The 20,600-nt window shown below is 35.1% G+C and overlaps 1 protein-coding gene and 1 long non-coding RNA gene across 10 annotated transcripts in view; one reads left to right on the top strand and one right to left on the bottom strand.

Moving 5' to 3' along the window:
- Positions 1-20,600, bottom strand: part of LOC101741810 (tensin-1) — a 124,890-nt gene that overhangs the window by 60,639 nt on the left and 43,651 nt on the right. For 3 of the 7 annotated variants that reach the window (XM_012691080.4, XM_012691082.4, XM_012691081.4), the window contains exon 4: positions 526-591. In XM_012691080.4, coding sequence (XP_012546534.2) covers positions 526-591 — 66 coding nt within the window. Of the gene's footprint in view, positions 1-525; positions 592-17,474; positions 18,210-18,689; positions 19,048-20,600 lie in introns of those variants that run through there. The other 4 variants (XM_012691085.4, XM_038021761.2, XM_012691084.4 and 1 more) reach the window with 4 other exon arrangements.
- Positions 6,886-15,954, top strand: LOC134198780 (uncharacterized). Of its 3 annotated transcripts, none has more exons than XR_009972975.1 (4): positions 6,886-6,997; positions 12,074-12,157; positions 12,233-12,885; positions 15,830-15,954. It is a non-coding gene; the product is annotated as an uncharacterized LOC134198780 (long non-coding RNA). The 3 variants fall into 3 exon arrangements; XR_009972973.1 differs by lacking the exon at positions 15,830-15,954 and having other exon boundaries at positions 12,233-12,373; positions 12,743-13,049; XR_009972974.1 differs by lacking the exon at positions 15,830-15,954 and having other exon boundaries at positions 12,233-13,049.

Genomic DNA, 20,600 nt, shown 5'->3' with positions numbered 1-20,600 from the left:
TATTATGTATCTATTACGTATCTATAACGGTCGTCTAGTATATATTATGTATCTATAACGGCCGTCTGGTGTAGTGGTAAGTGACATGGTCACTACACAAGGGGGTCGCGGGTTCGAATCCCGCCAAGGGAAGATATTTGTATGATAAATATAAATGTCTTTTCCAGGGTTATGGATGTATATTAAATATATGTATGTGTATAATAAAAATCTTACATTTATATCCGTTATCTGGTACCTGTAACACAAGTTCTTTAAGAACTTATCACGGGACCAGTTAACGTGGCGTGATTGTTAGTAAATATTTATTTATTTATTATTGCCACAAAATAAGAGGCAAACAATATTATAAGGCTTGAAAGAGAAGATAGGAATCCACATCAACCGAAAAATATCCATAGGTCTTATCAAGCAAGATGCAAAACGAATAACTCTTTTAACAGTCTCAGAAATAGGTCAGATACTGAAAATAAGTTTGATCGCCAGAAACAGATGTGGTTAATAAAACTGGTGTCGTACACTTACCGAATTTTGTAGCTGCGTCAATAACGCTGTGTTGGCTGGGTCGGCAAGCTCCACAGCGCCTGCCACCTGAAACAATCCTCATATTAAACTAAACAGGTCAATTGTACCCGCCAGAGGAAATACTATCACGACTACACGAGTTTGTGCGTCATCTGTAGTACTCCTGGACGCATACTTGGTTTTCATAACTTTGTCAAAAACTCGACTTGGGAAATCGCTGCAAAGTTTTATTGTCGCAATTACTTTACGAATGCACAGAATTGGAAAGTTTTTGCTAACGATGCGTTTAATTTACTATTCAATAATTTCTCTTTCGTAACGTTAGCGGTATCAATTCGGATCGAATATTGTTTTTCGTGAATAGATAATTATTTCTAAGGCTCTTTTAAAGCACACCCACCCATACGTAATAGGAAAACAACGTTGTAAAAATTGTGAAACGAAATGTCGACGGGTAAGCTAGGCTCATGGCTCATCCATTATTGAATTAACTGGTAGTAGAGTATATTATAAGCCCGTCCGAGTGGTAACACCATTCTCCATATTTCTGCGGTGAAGCAGTCGTGGTCGCAACCATGAAGCGGTTTGAAGGGTGAGACTGACATTGTCTAATACAATTAGGAATTTCACCACATAGGTTAAGGGTTCCGTTAATTATTTATCATCAGGTAAGTAACGAGCTCGTCCATCAAAACGATTAAAAAAATTATTAGTGAATTCCGCTGCCCACTTTGAATTTGAAATTCAAGTCATAATCACAGTCACTTTTGCGGTAGGCAGCGGCTTGACCCTGCCCCTGGCATTGCTGCAGTCCATGGGCGACGGTAACCACTCACCATCAGGTGGGCCGTATGCTCGTCTGCCTACAAGGGCAATAAAAAAAAATTTCACTTTAATAACTAATTTACCAAGAGACCAATACTTCTACATGACTTAGTAGACAAGCGAATAATCATAATATTTATTTAATTCCTAGACAAATAAGTCTGCTTATTTCATTATTAGATAAACGTTTCGGCAAGGTGAGATGAAGTCGCAAATACCAGTTGTCGGTTCGAGGTCAGTGCGCCATAGCCACCGCTTCTATATCGCTGAAACGTGAGGTATACAAAAAGGTCATTCCTAAGCCTTGTAATCACAATCATTTTAGCATTATTTGAACTAATGTTTCCTTAGTTGTGCGCACGAGGTGCTCGTTACGAATCTAGCCGTATTATTTCTTGGTATCTTACTATATCTATACTAATGATATTATAAATCTGAAGAGTTTGTTTGTTTGAACGCGCTAATATCAGGAACGACTGGTCCGATTTGAATTCTTTCAGTGTTAGATAGCCCATTTATTGAAGGGGGCTATAGGCTATAACATCACGCTAACACATACAAGCGGAGCAGCACCAATAAAGAATGTTTCAAAATCAGGGTTTTTTCCCTTTTGAGTTTCCGCTGCGTGCGCTGCAGAAACGGTTAAAGTTTCGCTAAAGTAATGTATGAGAGAATTGTTCCCCTTTAAAAGATCTAAAAAAAAAGTCCGCGACAGCATGTCTATATGTTAAGGTTGGCTCACTATAACGTATTTTATGCTAACCAAATTTGTTCTAAAGTAAAGAATTATTTGTGAACTATTCCATAATCTAACTATAGATTATCATGAAATTTTGTTTGATCATGATGCATTCACGTATCTGATTTAGTTAAAGCTTTGTACAGTTGTTGTAATTGGTACTCATGGGAGGATGTAGACCATCGAAGTACGCAAACTATTTAATATGTTTCATATAATATGTATGTACATTTAGAGATATCACAACAGGACCATAATTCACACTGAGTCGAAGACCGGCACAGGAGCGCAAAGTGGGATAGGCCTTGGTCCAGTTGTGGACAAGTGTGGGCTGATGATTGTGATTACACCAGAGACAAAGCTGTGTTTGGCTAAACTACTTTAAAAAGTCCGCTACGGCATTTATCTTGTCTTGTCATGCTATATAGATAAAGAAACCCATCTTAGGAGATAAAAAAAGAAAACAAGAGCTGCTAGAAAAATGCAACTCAATATTAACATCTAAAAAAAACTGTACACTACTTCCTGTCCAGTTTATGATAATTTATGAAGTTTCTAGAAAAAAAAATCCGAAAACAAAAAATATTGAAATCGACTTGATCAGATATACACTGATTTTAATTCGATTGTAAAGATTACGGTTCAATTAAAAACATTACTATTGAATTTTGAATATAATACTTTATTACCACTGATATGAAACCTAGGTCTATGTTTATTACACGTTAAAATTTGACACTGACACAAAGTTTCAGTGACTAAAGAAATAAGGGCGCTGTAACGTCAAACGAATAAAGTACGCGTCAATGATAAAAATAAATGTCTTTTGGAACACTTATCGCTTTATTGCATTTCAGGTATTATAGATTTGCCCACTCCGTAGTAGGCGCGCAAACACCTCCGCCGTTTGTCCCATCACTCTCTTTGGCCAGCCCATACCGTGGGTCTCGAAGGTCAAATATCTAGGCGTTACCCTCGACAGAGGGATGACATTCCGTCCCCATATAAAAACGGTACGCGACCGCGCCGCGTTTATACTAGGACGACTCTATCCAATGCTTTGTAGTCGAAGCAAACTGTCCCTCCGCAATAAGGTAACTCTCTACAAAACTTGTATACGCCCCGTCATGACGTATGCAAGCGTAGTGTTCGCTCACGCAGCCCGCACCCACTTGAAATCCCTTCAGGTTATTCAATCACAATTCTGCAGGATAGCCGTCGGAGCGCCATGGTTCCTTAGGAATGTGGATCTCCACGATGACCTGGAGCTCGACTCATTTAGTAAGTATCTACAGTCGGCATCGCTGCGCCATTTTGAGAAGGCGGCATGACATGAGAACCCTCTCATCGTAGCCGTTGGAAATTACATACCCGACCCAGTAGACCGAATGGTAAACCGTCGACGTCGCCCAAAGCACGTCATTACGGATCCTCTTGATCCATTAACGGTGCTCTTAGGCACCACAAGCACCGGTCACCGTCCTGGTCGAACCCGTCGCTTGCGACGAAGGGCTCGACGAGCGAACTAACCCATAGACACAGCCCACTGAGTTTCTCGCCGGATCTTCTCAGTGGGTCGCGTTTCCGATCCGGTGGTAGATTCTGCGAAACACTGCTCTTGCTAGGGTCAGTGTTAGCAACTCTCCGGTTGAGCCCCGCGAGCTCACCTACAAACGTTAGGGTGAAGCTGAAATAGCCTCTCAAGGCTATCAGCATAGGTAGGAAAAAAAAAAATAGATTTGTATGGAAATTCAGATTTCAGTTTTATTGATACTCATGGTCCACAATCCCTCCCTTAGAAGTGTTCTAAAAACGATTGAACAAAATTCGTTCATTAAGAAATAAGTCAAAAAATAAAACTCGCTATTTGGAAGCTTCCGTGCATCTCTACTTTTAGCTCTTTGTGTTCTTTAGTTGTGATAAGACTAATTACCGAAGTCACACGGCAAGCCCGTAGCCCATTACTTTCAATTAGTTAAGGGGATCCATCGGACGTGGTAAATAACGTGGAAAGCGATTGCGTCCGGTTTGCTGTTTCCCTGTAATTGATTATTAGACATCAGTCGGTTACGTCAGCATCCGTCTCCCGTGCGTGGTTCAGTTCACTGTCGCAATCTTATGAGCCTATATTATATCAGTATTCGTGACGCGAATGCTTCGTTCTTTTTGAACAAAATGTTCAGCAATATGAATTTGTTTGGAAACTTTGTATGGTCACAAAAAGAAGAGACCGTCGGACAATTTTAGAATGTCCGTATTAAAAATAATAATAAAACGGTTTCCTAGTAACGTTTATTATTATCAAGAAAATTTATATCCAACAAGATGCTATTTAGTTTCTTTCCGAGGCAATTAAGTTCAGAAATAAACTTGAACTATTAAAAGTTAACATAATAGCTGTTTAGTAACAATCTGAAATATGCATCAAATCCCTCTCACGTACGTCAGCCACTTTGGATACCGCATAGCCGTAAAAATAGCCTCAAAGCACTACTCACGAGCACGAGGACTGCAATCGCCCTCGTTCGCGTTGGCTGATCGACTCCAGAACCTCACTTAAACACGTTTATTAGGTCGATCAGGAAACAGCAAAGTCATAATGCATAGTTTATTTTCATTCTCGCATCTGCAACGTTCTGTCTATTCAGATTTAGAAATCGACTGACGAATGACGAATCAAAGGCCTCAACTCAAAGAAACGTTCAATAAATAAGTTTGAAAAAAAAAAAACAAAAGAAAAGTGGTTTATGAAACAGTACTCGTTTAGACAAAAGTAATGAACCCGAACTCTATGAGTATAGTAGGTAACTAAGTAGGTTACTGTAGTAGTACTTGGTATGTTTCATAGAAGCGAGTCGTCAATAGTTACACGAAAACAGTTGCTTATGGTTACGAGGACTTTGAGATCGTATACATCTAAAGCCATTATAATAAAATACATTTTATTGAAGTCTTTACGACCTGTAGTTTTCTTGTGAACGAGATAAACCTTCCTTCATGGTTGAATTAAAATATATTTGTTCGTAAGATAGCCGTTGGTCATTTTTCAAACTATTCATTGTGGTGATCTTAATGGATATCTTTACAATACTATTATAATTTTATGAAAGCGAATAACAGATTTTCCTTATGAAATCTTCTAATATATAAAATTCTCGTGTCACAGTTTTCGTTGCCATACTCCTCCGAAACGGCTTGACCGATTCTCATGAAATTTTTTATGCATATTCAGTAAGCCTGAGAATCGGCTACTATCTATTTTTCATACCCCTAAGTGATTAGGGTTGTCCACCCCTAACATATTTTTTTTTATTTGGACATTTTTTTTTGTTATAATGAGGTATTATGTGGTTGAATGAGGTTTTGTTATTTTATTATATATTCCCTCATCGTTCACAGCACTACATGCCTCTTTCACTCATTTACCACATCCTTACACACTTACAATAAGTTAGTTTTTTTTTCTACACTAGAAATTCCCTAGAAAACTTATATATGGCAAAACAATGTTTGCCGGGTCAGCTAGTCTAATATATAAAATTCTCGTGTCACAGTTTTCGTTGCCATACTCCTCCGAAACGGCTTGACCGATTTTGATGAAATTTTTTGTGCTTATCCAGTATCTATGAGAATCGGCCAACATCTATTTTTCATCCCCCTAAATGTTAAGGGTGGTCCACCCCTAAATTTTATTTGTTATTTTTTAGACAAAAATTTTTGTTTTTATTTTTTTATGATACAGCATACAAAAATACGTATAACCCTAAATTTTCACCCCTCTACGATCAACCCTTATTTTTTATTTGCTAATTAAAAACTTTAAATTTTTTTGCGAGAATATTGATTTTATTTTGTCATGACGTAGAATAAAAAAATTCATATTACTCTGAAATTTTCACCCCTCTACGATCAACCCCTATTTTTTATTTGTTAATTATAAACTTTAATTTTTTTGGCAAGATTCTCATTTTTATTTTTATTTTATCATGAATAAAAATAAAAAATCTGATGTTACTCTCAAATTTTCATCCCTCTATGATCAACCCCTATTTTTTATTTGTTAATTATAAACATAAATTTTTTTGGCAAGTTTTTTATTTCGTTTTGCCATGACTTAAAATAAAAAAAAATCATATTACTCTCAATTTTCACTCTTATACGATCAACCCCTATTTTTCCATCCCGATTAATATTTTTTTTATTCTATGCACAGATCCGCAATAAGGTTGCAAGATGGCAATCAAATATTATAATTGTAGTACGATAAATTCTTATTCAGAGTTTATAATTTCAAGTTCTTTTAATTATGATTTTTTTTAAATTGAATTAGATCTCCCGCTCTCGCCGGTCGACTACTGATCAACTATCAATCGATCAGCTATCCCCGCCAGGTGTCACCACTCATCCAGCAAACATCACGTAGTAGGGATGAGGACGAAGCCGGTCTCCTGTCTTACTTACTCATTATACATCATAGATTATACACTTAATATATTTGAGAGCATTTACTATACATTTTTCAGCCATGTTTTTTTGGTTTTATTTGTGTATCAATAGTATCAGTAGTTCAGTAGGTCTGAGAATCGGCTACTATCTATTTTTCATACCCCTAAGTGAAAAGGGTTGTCCACCCCAAACATTACCCTAGAAATCTTATTTAAGGCAACACAACGTTTGCCGGGTCAGCTAGTGTCACATAAAAATGTGTTCAGAACCGCAGTAAAAAGTTTAGTTGCAAACAATTGTCCATTTATATTTTTATAATTTTAATTTTGTTTAAAAAGTTGTCATTAAGAATAAACTGTCAGCCATGAAAGTTGCATCATAATTTTATTTTATTTGTAAAAATCTTCCTCCTCACAAATCCAAAGTATAATTATCTAAATAAGAAACCGTCCGCTACAAAATGTTAGTATGTTCTACGATATTCCGATTTCAAAAATGTTTCTGTAATAGTTTGTAGAATTAGATATGAAAATTTTATTAATTTCTTCATATTTAACATAACATAAGGTGTTCCGTCAAAAAATTTTGCACGTGCACATAAAATAACGTACTTAAGTGTTCAGAAAAATATTTAAACGTCCGATGCTGGAAAGACAAGAATTGCGGTATCATTTCAAAGGAAACCCGTGAAATTAAGTGAGCGCTTAATTTATTTCCACGAGCGCTCAGAGATACGAATTTCGAACATCTCAATCAAAGGGACGACGTCGGCTGTCGGTACAAATTGAGGCGTGAAACTTGAAATAAAACCGACACATTCACTTTCCACACTGACTTACCTACATTATGTCTTTATTTTTGAAAGGACCCGACATTTTAGTAAAAATATTCACCAAAATTGACATGTTAAGACGTAACACGTTTTAATACTGTAAAATTTGCAGAGAAAATAACCAGTATGTCACTTGATATTGCAGAAAGGGCTCCGTAAGTTTTACTTACAAATTTATTTGTTGATATTTGAGCATGGCAACCGGCTGTGTGAAAGTCTCGTGCACAGATAATACACAAGTTTGTGTAATTCTATTGTCATTTTCATAGTTATATTTACAAAGATTAGCTTCGCTCTGGTGCTCCGGCTAATGTCTTATGAGCGTCATCAAGTAAAGTACAGATGTAGTTAAATCTACTGCGGGAAACACGCTTGTCTAATAGTATCTTCACAGCAAATTATATTCACATTACAGTATAAATGTTCCATGAAATTTGGTTGATACAATTCAGGAAACTCTGTAACAGTCTTCCTTTTTAAACAATCGTTATCTAATTTTAAGTGGTTATCATTGAAACTGCAATGTGAATGTCATAACATCGAAAAGTAAATTGTGTTGAAAAAGTGTCGCAACTGCCCGACTACGAATACATGGATGGCTTGCCTCAGAAACACGATCATGGTACCTACCTAGTACCCACCCGAGTGAGCTCACTATATACGATGAATTGAAGATATTCTTAAATAATTAAGAAAATTTAAAAATATTTTGTTACATCAAATATAATATACCAACAATATATGTACATTATATCATAAAACTCTAAGTTTACCATTAACACACCAAAATACTGACATAATATCAATAAATTGAGAGCTTAAAAAAGATAAAGCATTTGCGATCAAATAGCACTATACAGATATGTATGTAATGTTCCTTTATCATTATTTTAAAGCAACTTAGTTTGTGCACTTCTCGCTACAGCTGGTGTATTCCAAAACTGAATTGCCAACATGACGCGGTGACGCTGACATGGTCTCTATAGACTATCAGTTTAGGTATAAAATAACCATACCCAAAACGGCCAGCATGGTGATGGAATGAATGGTCACAGAATGATGATGAATCCGTCCGAAAAATTATGCTTATCGCAAAGAACGAAACTTTATTTGAGATAAGAGGAGGGTAAAACAATTGTTTTTTTATTTTTTACTGAGACTCAAATAAATGTGTAAGTATACATTTTAATAATATTACATTACTTCAATTACAAAAAATGCATTTTAATTTGTAACAGAACTTATGGCTGGACTAAGTAGATGTACGTATTTAATAATCAACTAGCGACCCGCCCTCGCTTCGCTTCGGAAACATTAAAACACACATGAAACAAAAAAAAAAAAAAAAAAGATTTTTAAAAAAAATTGCCTATGTTCATCAGGGACAATGTCGGCTTCTAATGGAAAAAGAATTTTTCAAATCGGTCCAGTAGTTTCGGAGCCTATTCGAAACAAACAAACAAACAAACAAATCTTTCCTCTTTATAATATTAGTATAGAAGTATAGACAAACAAGAAGCAGCTTTGTTTATTATCAAGAAATAAGTTATCGATTTAATTTCCTGCCTAAATTCACAACGACACCGCCAACAAGAAATAAATTACACTTTTTCAGTATTTTCGGATTAAAAACGACGATAAAATCGAGAGAGCAAAAAAATTGCACGTGCTAGGATGATTAACCTCAAAAGGTATCGATTCGGTTCTTTTGTAAGTAAGCCATTAATCACCTAAATTCTATTTGTATAAAGTTTAAATTCGTATTAAATTTCACAACAATCACATTCTTAACCAAAATAATTCTTTGTGAGGAATTTATCGAGTTACATTCAATTGACAGCCAGTTCCGGGTGACCCGGTGTTTATAGAAGTTTTTTTTTTCTGTTCGTAATTAAAACGGAGAACGAAACTTATCGATTTTATTTGTAAGGTAATGTGTCATAAACGTGCATAAAAAATGTACGTTACCGTAGTGAAGTAAAATAAAAATATGCGTATGGCTTTTTTTACTTTTACAATTATTTTGGTAATTTTTTTTTAATCTTATAATAATATCATTGATGGTTTGCAAGTACAACTGTGCATTCAAATTGCACTTACCTGATATTAAACTAAATAAACTTAATAGGTAAATATAATTTATCACAATCAACCCAATACACACAAATGGTGCATGCAGTCAGTGCGCTTAGTGCGAGTTATTAACCCACAGCACACACAGCCCACTGAGTTTGTCGCCGGATCTTCTCAGTGGGTCGCCGTTTCCGATCGGGTGGTAGATTCTGCGAAGCATGGCTCTTGCTAGGCTTCGTGTTAGCAACGTCGTCAGGTTTGAGCCCCGTGAGCTCACCTACTAGTTAAGGTTACGCTGAAATAGCCTTGGGAGGCTATCAGTTTAGGTAGGAAAAAAAAGTGTAAGTTTTTTAACGTTCTCGATAGCGTAAAAGTTAACATGTGAGGAAAACGAAAATATTTTAAAATATATTATAATAATTCTGCTGCAAAACTGCTCAACTTCCCAAATACGAATACATGGAAAGTTTACTTAGTTTAAAGGATGAAATAATTATAATTTACTTTATGATTTAATTAATGAATACAGTAAATTAAATTTAATTAACTAAACGCATTCCCAATATGGCAGTATCAGGCAAAATTAAGGAAATAATTGCCACCGACAGCAGAGGCCGCTCATCTAATAGTAAGTATAATGGAAATAATTAACATGGCTCTTAACTCTCATATACATCAGCAGTTCCTGGAGAACATCAAAGCTATTACTCAAATTAAATGAAGCATTTCGTTGCTGTACTTAAGAAACTCATTAAGTTTATTACGATTACTGAAGTGATGAAATAGCAAAAGAGAGGCAATACGAAATTCCAAGTCTGTTACGTGAGATGCAAAAAAATTAGGTTCAACGAACTAACTAAATGTTAAATTTCGAATTCGGTGAAACTAACATGTTCCGTTTAATCAGTGATGCCAACTCCGGGGTTTTCCCCCCAAATTTAGGGGGAAAAAATCTATACAGGGATTTTTTTAGGGGGTGAAATTTTTTGGGGATATTTTTAGGGATAAAATTTTATTTGTATTTTTTAAAAAATTTCTACGTACATCAACAAAAATAAAAAAAATTGAAATCGATTGAATGTTTCCAATTTTAATAGATGACACTGTATGCATTTTTTATTTTACTCTTAACAGCTGATAACTAAAAACAATCAGTTATAATTGTTAGTTTTTGCATAGTGCACTATCTTTTTTTAAAAACAAATACCAAATATAAAATACCAGGTTTAAAATGCCAAAGGGAGAAAAAGTTTCTGGCTATTCTCAAAAATATACCACTAATTTAGTGGTTCTTGAAATTGCTTTAGGGGAAAAGTTTTCAAACAGTTGGCAACACTGCGTTTAATCAAAGCGACGCGACTATCCTAAACTAAATTCCAACAATGTTGCTCTGGTGTGGTTTCCAATATTTAAACACGAAACTGAAATCACGCATACACACGAACACAATCAACGAATACCACAGACGGCGGTGTGCTGGAGCGAACATTATAAATAAATATGGCTGTCCCTTCGATCTCGTGGATTTATCTCGAAAATATGCAACCGATCCCTCTGACTTTCTTATTTATGAAAGTCAACTCAATATTTATTACTTGTCCGTGGCATTTTTTGTTTGTTGAAAATTGCATCAATATTTTTTCGTGTTCAGCGTTTGCCTGATCGCCAATTGCTGCAAACGGACCAAAACGGCCTTGCATTGTTGTTTCGTGTTTTGACATGAGTTATTGTCCGCGCCAGATTTAAGATCAGCCTTATTTGACATTTTCACACGATTATGTAAATGGATCTATCATGCCGAATCTCTATAAAATTATAGCATGACGTATTTATTAGTACTACGAGCAATTTAACCTAGCGTCTGCTAATAAAAATAATTATAAGTTTAAATTTCTTTTACCGGACGTGATTTAGTTTCTTGTGTACATTGTATGTTCTCATTATCATAGGGCCATAAAAACAGTAGGTATGTTATACCTATTAATTAAGAACACTAGATAATGACCGAGGTTTGCTCGTCTTTTTTTTTGATAACGCCATCTTGTTGTGTCTTTAAAACGGTTAGTTGCGCCATTAAGAAAAATAGTATTATTATTCGCCAATAGATGTCGGGAAGAGTTGATTATTGAAAACACGAATAAAACAACATTTTCTGAAAATAAATCGTAGCTAGATCGATTTATCGCCCCCGAAATCCCCTGTATACTAAATTTTATGAAAATCGTTGGAGCCGTTTCCGAGATTCAGATTATATATGTATATACAAGAATTGCTCGTTTAAAGGTACATATAAGATAATTCAATCTTAATCAACTCGAATATATTGTATTAAAAAAGTATTAGAAGAGTATTAAAAAAATACAAGAAAAATACTGAAAACAAATGACAAAAGACAAAATCATGAACCGTCACCTAAATTTACATATATTATGTACATATGTATATATTATTGTTAATCATAGTACGAAGGTGTAAATATACTTCGAAACTGGGTGACATAAAACTCATCTATCGACCTGTCTGAAAGAAGTGAAGGACCCACCCACACTTTATCATGACAGCCACCTCGATCCGTGATAGATTGCTATTTAAATGGGATGACTTCGCGTAATAAACATTTTTCGCATTTTCAGATCGCGGCACGCGAACGAATATGCGTCAGTTTATCGAATTTTGATCGTATTTATTACGCCTAAGTGCTTAAATTATAACTCTAGGTAATAAAATTCTTGTTAAAAATTTGTGGCTGTACTATAAAAGCACCCAAATTAATTTCAACCATTCGTTTGCAGTCCTTGGAGAATATGTATTAATCAATGAAATGGTCCGTGTCGGACTCAAGACACAAAGTAATACTAGTTTAAACTGATGTCATCATACACAAGCCACCAAACAGGAATCACGAATTGAAAATCAAATTTTTCGTCCCATCTGTTCGTAGTTTAAATTTATTTTTTGTTAATACTACATATATTAGTACTGTTCCAATAATGCATCAATTTATTAAATTCTTCGTACGTAGCTACTTCCTGGAATTAGACGGATCCTCGGTAATCATTGAGCATCTTCATAAAAAACTAGTTGTATGGTTTATGATCTCACATTTATTATTTACATTTCATTATTTACAATGTTTCAAATTTTCGTGCTCACGTAAAAATAGCTTTAATTACAATAGGTCTACGAGTTGCGAAGACCGCATATAATACATAAGTATAAATTTTGTTTGTGGCATTTCTATCGTCTAATTTAATTTTATTTAGTTTGCAATGCATACAACGAAATGGCTTTTCCGTGTGCAGTTTAACGGGTTCTTCTGCTATCGGACATCGCACCAGTGTACCACAGACTCACGTATAGTAAAAGCTACTGTAACATAGAAGTGGCGTTCCAGGAATCGATTACGTGACGACGCCCGTGCCGGACTCCGAGCTAGCAATCTATGGTACTTTGTAATTCTACGCAAAATGTTCTTTTGAAACTAACACCCGTATCTTTAGTCGTTCACACGAGCCTAACTCGACTCGACTCAACCTCCAACGCGCGTTTTGGTATGATTAGTCGTAAAAATAAACTCCACTCAAACGTCCTTGGAAAAATTTCCTAACCGGAGTGAAGTGACCGAACTGTCAAGTTAAGGTACGTCGCGACGTACCTTGAACGTTCCTCAAGGCTGGTTTTCTATCAATGTCCAAATAGTATGTGGACCGCAAATGGAAATATATGATATTGTTGTGCAATGGCCTGGATCTGTGCATGATTCCCGCATATTTTGATAATTTAATTTTGATAATATTTATTAATAAAATAAAGTAAATAGTTCGAAGTTAGACATTTGAAACTCTTTATTTTATTTACCTACATAAGAGTCATATTTTGCTTAGTACCTGATAAATTAAGTCAATGCGATTATAAGTTTTATTTATATAATAATAAACTGGTGGTTGTGGAAAAGCACTTCAACAACACGATGCAACCAAAATCACACAAAAGCTGCGAATAAAAATACAAAGCCGGATCCGAAATCTAAAATAATAATAGGTTAGAAAATAAATAATACACTTTCAGATTTACCGCACGCACACATATTTACGAATAACTCAGCAACTAAAACATCAAACAAGTTCATCTAGTGTCAAACAGACAGCGGCAGCTTGACTTTGACAATTTTGACATTAAACAATGACCATAGACTACAGAACTCTATGGGTTTGATGCTAGCTTGATCAAATTTTCATCATTATTACCTCACTCGAGGACAGTTGAGGAATATTGTAATGGTCGACTAAAAATACCAAACTCGAGTAAGTTTGGAGGGAATTCTCGAGCATCATCGGATGAGTTAAGAGTGGAGGACTATTTTACGAAACGTCTAAAGATACGGGCATAAGCCTCTACTTTATTGAGAGTTTTCATTGTTTTCGTTGGGCTATTCTAAACAGACATTGCTTAAAATTTCATAATCGAAATTACTGTTTAATTATTTGGTATTTTAGTGATAAGAGCTAATCGTATGTAAACTAAATAAAATAAAAGTATAAATAAATATATAGAAAAAATTTAATGTTATACGCACGAAAAACAATAGAAACTGTAAAGGAAGGATAGTTTTTTGATTACTTTATAATATTATAATAAAAACGTAATAAAAATGTATACATGGAAACATATACGTACGTACATATATGCAGCCATATATTATAAGGAAATTGTTACTTCAAATTTGATGGGCGGAAATAATCAATTTGATACGAAACAAGCAGTGATTACTTTTGGCAAACTGATTGACCACCAGTTTGGCGAGCCTAAATAATATAAACGCTTCAGTACAGGCGTGTACCACCAGGAATCAAGAGGTATCTTGCTATTTTTTAAATTAACTCCCCATACCCATTGCTTTGTTAGAGCTTTGTACGGTTACTGTTCATCTTCAAGGAAGAGTTAGTGTTAATAAACTAAAAATAAGTTACCATTGTTTCATTAAAAAAAGTACCTGCCGGATTCTAACACCGATCCAGTTGCATCGCTCGATACGAATGCACCGGGCGTCTTCTCCATTAAGACCACGACGAATTCAGATATATTTAATAAAGCCAGTGACTTTGGCCGGCATTTGAACTCCAACCACGTGTTTTAGTAGTCAAGGCTACCGACCATTAGACTATCAAGGCAGACCAGTGTGAACAGGTACGCGTGAATATATGGATTATTGTAAACGATCCCACAGACACAGCCCACTGAGTTTTTCGTCGGATCTTCTCAGTGGGTCGCGTTTCCGATCCGGTGGTAGATACTGCGAAGCACTGTTCTTGCTAGGACCGGTATTAGCAGCACTCCGGTTTGGGCCCCGTGAGCTCACCTACATGTTACGGCGAAGCTGAAATAGCCTCTGAAGACTATCAGCATAGGCAGGAAAAAAAAAGTAAAAGATGTTCCTGTTTGAAACAAAACGCGCCTTACATTGAAGTATCTTGCAATATGTGCGCGCGGCAACAAAAATAGTAGACGCATAACTCGCTTGGAACTTATTGTGCAGCAGTAAAGTTTCTGATGAAGAAATTTTGACTCGTTATGTTTATGGGCTCCGGCAAGCATTGGGTGGGCCGATAGCTCGTTCAGCCATCTGAGCAATAAAAAGACATAAATTCAATATTCCAAATCCTAAACCTAGCTTAATTTAAATTTTCTTTCTCGGAATAAACTTACGCGGACAAAGAGTAGGTACTTTTCTAAATTGCCTGTGTCAATTCAATGATTTTAATTTAAAATTGTTTACAGATATTGTGGTCGAAATTTAGTTTCGCTTAATAAAAAGTTATGATATAGTAAATCAGCAATGACTAAATAGAAATCTAAATACTACCGCGCCAGGGACTGTTGTAGGTGTTATCAGTGGTATGGCAATGTTGATTATGTATCATGTGTTCAACCACACTCTTGTTTGACTTCGTAAACAATACTTCACTGAAAGTCTGTACTTTATCAGTATAATCAGACTAGCGGCCCGCTCCGGCTCCGCTCGTGTCTTTAACTAAAATTATATTTATAATTGTAAATAATAATGTGTTCTACAAAGTCGTATTGCATTATTTTATTCTATCATCAATAGTTTTCGTAGGGCACGCGATGTAAAGAATATTTTAGGTAATTTTTTTACACCTTGGGTTACATTATTGGAGTTTTAGTAAGGATCCTTAATTATTATTTTTAAAATGATTATAGCCTATGTTACTCGGGAATAGTGTAGCTTCGAAACAGTGAAAGAATTTTTCAAATCGGTTCAGTAGTTTCGGAGCCTATTCAATACAAACAAACAACCAAATCTTTCCTCTTCATAATTATAATATTAGTATAGATAACTATATTCACATTTGTTTTTTTTCCAGTAGAGAACTTCGCAGCTGATAAACCATTATGAAATGACAACACCCATAATTGTATAAAAGTATGAAGAACTACTTAAATTAATTACAAATATGTTCAAATGACGAAATACAATTACACATACATAATATATTCATAAAAATATTTAATGAAGATTGAAGACATAATTTTTTCATTGTCATTGCTTATTTTCCTTTTTTTCCGCGCGCACTTATTTCAATTTTTCTTATTATTTAGAAATAGAACGCCGAAGTATCCATTGTTAACTGCCACATTTAAAATATTATGTGAGTTCTTATCATAAAAATAAAAATGCCTAGTAATGATGGCTTTATGGACGTCAAACAAACGCCGTAATAAAATTACAACGAATAATATCTACTAGTCGTTCCGTACGTAATGTATTGTAATGATAACATCTTTTTTTTATAAGTACGTGTATCGTATAATCTTAGTTAATTAGACGACTATGTCTCAACTCAAGCCACCGAGTCACAAATGGAAACACGAATGATTATGTCGTTTCATTAACTAGAAACTTTTTAATGTCATGTGAAATATCTATGATTATGTTAATAGGTACTGGTCGTCAATCGATTACTTGACTTGAGCCGTAAACTATTTTAACATCTTATTAAAATATTAACTCGGTTCGGAACTGGAAGATGTGTATTAAAATTGCTGCATTCCATATTATAATAGTATTAGTGGGCAGTATGTGTTTAGCGGCTACCGTAGCATGGACGCATTTTGTGTTATCTATACATTTTGTAACAATTATAGTTAGAGGCAATATTTTTTTAATCGTCAGGTATAGTGTTGTTCTCATCAAATTTGTCCAGTCTTCTCAACTAGACGTTCGTATTCTTAAAACAATATTGCTTCTATAAAAACCGCGACGTCTATACAACAATTTAATATTACTAGTGCTAGTATAACAGTATTTAAGTTCATATCACTACACTGTAATGAAGTCAGTACATGTACTGGTGGTAGGACGTCTTGTGAATCCGCACGGGTAGGTACCACCACTCTGCCTATTTCTGCCGTGAACCAGTAATGCGTTTCCGTTTGAAGGGCAGGACAGCCGTTGTAACTATACTTGAGACCTTAGAACTTATATCTCAAGGTGGGTGGTGCATTTACGTTGTAGATGTCTATGTGCTTCAGTAACCACTTAACACCAGATGGGCTGTGAGCTTTACCACCCAACTCAGCAAAAAAAAAGTCACGGATTGTTTTCAGCGACGATGTTGCTAAGTGAATAAATAATTCACAAAATAAAGTTAAGTAACATATTATATATCACACCATCTGTAACGATGAGTTGTATTTAAAAGTATACGTTATTTATTTATGCATTAAGAACGTCACAGCTCTATAACGTACGCATGCATGTAAATACGAAAGTAGGCCATCCTGATTAACAGTACTAACATATCGAGAGATCCGAACTCCTTACTTTGTTCCCACTAATTGTTATCATGCACGGAGGAAGTAATAAAACCAATTCGAATATGTCGTATCAATGAATACAAAACAGCTTTAAACAACTGTCGCTGACTGAACTGGAATTTCAATTGTAATCTCAATGATGAAACAAAACAGCTTTGGATGACAAAAATAAAATATAATCAAAATGATATTTACCCGTAGATCAGAGCTACCGGACGACGTGGAGGTGCTACTGCTGTCGATCCTTCCATTCCGATACATTTTCCTTCACTGTTTTTGTCTTTGTAAATACTACGATTTCGCGTCACAACGTAACAATAAACCGCGTTGTCTCTCAGACGTTATTTGTTCAATTTTCATCTGTTAACACTGTTTAGCGGGGCTGTGTGCACACATTGTTCCGACTGTCCGCATAAAACGAATTGTCTATCGTTTTCATCTTACACATGACACGGCATTACCGACGGACTGTTAAAACGAAAGAATATGTATTAGTTCGTACAAATGCGCCTCGACGAACGGGTTAGTGACGTCATTACTATTTATTTAGTCTAAATTAATACGAACGCAAACGGATATTATACGAAATGTTATATTAAAGTAGATCGCGTTGTAAACAGGGCCTGGCCGTATACACCTGAGACGAGGACTGGCATACGTGACACAAGAAGTGGTTTTATCGATAAATTGAAACATAACATTGTTATCGCACGCGATTGGCATTGTCGGTTATATCGGTTATATTTTGGCTGATAAAAAAAAATGTTGTCACCTTGAATGCTGATTTTCGGATTTACGTATGTAAATGATGGCAACGTTTTGTTGAACTAAACGATAACTTAAAACAAGTCTGATTTTATTTATGTACCGTAAGTGTTTAGTGTCAGTTTATTTATTTAGATAACAATGCACGCCTCGCGTAGCTGGTGACTTTTTTAATAATAAAATTTAAACATAAGACAACAGTAATTCGTAAAGTTGCTCTGCTTTATGTAGCAAGATTAAATACCGCATATTTTTAAGTTTTTATAAAAATACGCATATGATTTATTTCGTCGGTGGCGAGATGTTTTTATTACGTAAGAAAACCGCCAGTAGTTATCGAAGTTAAGATTAGAAGTTCAAGTACAGACATATAGGCAGTTAATCTTTGAACGATTCTATATGACATTGATTATTTTTTAAATAAGGATGATTATTTTTAAACATGTTTTTACTTTAACTATAAGGTTTAACATGTATGCTGTCTTCGTGTATTATACTTTATTTAATTATCAGATTTAAAATTATTGGAAGCGAGGAATGTACTTAAATTGAGATAAAATATAATATTATTTTAAAAATAGTTAAAACGTATTTATTTGTTTTCCGTATTAGCTTAAGAATGTGAAAAGCCAAAAAAAACTTTACTTGTGTTATGAAAGTACTGGCATTTAAAAAAATATTATATAAGTAAGCTTGATATGTTCACTAAGATTTTAAACAAAACTGTCTCTAATCCAAACCATTCAATAGCACAATACGAGACGACAATGCTCGCGCACAGATTTCGCGAGACCGCTAGAACACCGCGGCCCACACCCGAAGTTATTTATAGAGCGGATATGTGGCTATAAAAGGATTTTGTCTCAAGATGGTTATTTTGCGAATATGTATCGCGAAAAGGCAAATTCGCGTGCGCGTGAGTCTGACGGGACGCGCGGCGACACTGGTGGCTGTGGCGCCGCAGAACTCGCGTGCGTTGCACCTGACTCGGCCCGCGCCCTCGCTCGCCTTCACTATCCAGCCTCGCAATGCTCCGACTTCCAGGTACTCGCACTGAGATCACCATTATTACCTACAGCTACAACGTTCGCATATTTCAACTAATTTCCCTTCCTGATAATGTTTAAAAACGTATCAGGATTACGAAGACGTTCATCTTATATATAAAATTCTCGTGTCACAACGTTAGTTACCATACTCCTCTGAAACGGTTTGACCGATTTTTATGAAATCTTATATGCATGTTAAGTAGGTCTGAGAATCGGCTACTATCTATTTTTCATACCCCTAAGTGATAAGGGTTGTCCACCCCTAACATTTTTTTTTTTGTTATAATGAGGCATTACCTATGTGGTTGAATGAAGTTTTGTTATTTTTATATTCCCTCATCGTTCACAGCGCTACATGCCTCTTTCATTCATTTACCACATCCTTACACCTCCACATCCTTACAATAAGTTAGTTTTGTTGTTCTACACTAGAAATTCCCTAGAAATCTTATATATAGCAAAACAACATTTGCCAGGTCAGCTAGTTTTTTATATATATATGCTAAAATGAAAGATGGGTTTGAACTCGACAACCTTAAAATAAACTTTCTTCCGAAGTTAGTAAATATTGGGGTATTTACTAAACTTTGGACGGTGAAAGAATGTTAGGTTAAGTAAAGTATCTAAGTAAGTAGAAAAGTTAGTTACGAAGATGGTTCATTTTCGTTAGAGGAAAAGCAAGTATAAAGTTCAGAGTGGTAGTAACAGTCCGCATTACGTTTTATTTATCCAATCAGAATTTTAAAACTTATAAATTACTTGACTCTTGACTCTACGTAATTATGTAATGTAGTTACTTAAAATCACCACCAAGGTAACAGGGAAATGCGTAATCCATAAAAAAAGATAAATTACACAAATTAGTATTTTATTAAATTTACATTTTATTATAAATTCTTGCTTATTTAGATACCAATCTATCAAATAGGACATCAGAATCAGTTCATCCCAAAAACATTCAGAACTATTTTGTAAAATAGTGTACCATTGCTGGCACGAGTCCATAAGCTCACGGTTAACTTGATGTTAAGTGGTTACCGCATCCCATAGACATCACAATGTCAATCTCTCTTAAAACTTGAGATCTCAATTGTATAATAATTACGCAAATTATAATTTTTGCGGATTCGATATTAATGTATTCATCAAAACATGTACTTTCGTCGTAAAGTCATTTCATTGGAAACTTCATTTAAAAAAAAATATACATGTCGGTAGGATTTAGGATTTGAACGTGGGTATAGCACGATACGAGTAACTGTTATACTAGGCAGGCATTTTAACCCTTAGGCCACGACGAGTTCAAAACATAATATATCCAGATATTAATCAGTGGATAGATGTATTCAATCACGGTCTCCTCGTGCTTCCTCCTGAGTCCCTCACTAGAAGCCTGATTTGTTACCACTATCCTGTTTATTTCCAGCGTGTAGCAATCATGGTATCCGGTTTGTAGATTAATATCATCATATTCCAATGTTATATAACTAATGTATGAAGGTATCCA

This window comes from Bombyx mori, chromosome 4, assembly GCF_030269925.1.
Source record: "Bombyx mori chromosome 4, ASM3026992v2".
Classification (NCBI taxonomy): domain Eukaryota; kingdom Metazoa; phylum Arthropoda; class Insecta; order Lepidoptera; family Bombycidae; genus Bombyx; species Bombyx mori.
The sequence above is the reverse complement of the archived record's forward strand: the minus strand, read 5'-3'. Positions and strand labels throughout refer to the sequence as shown.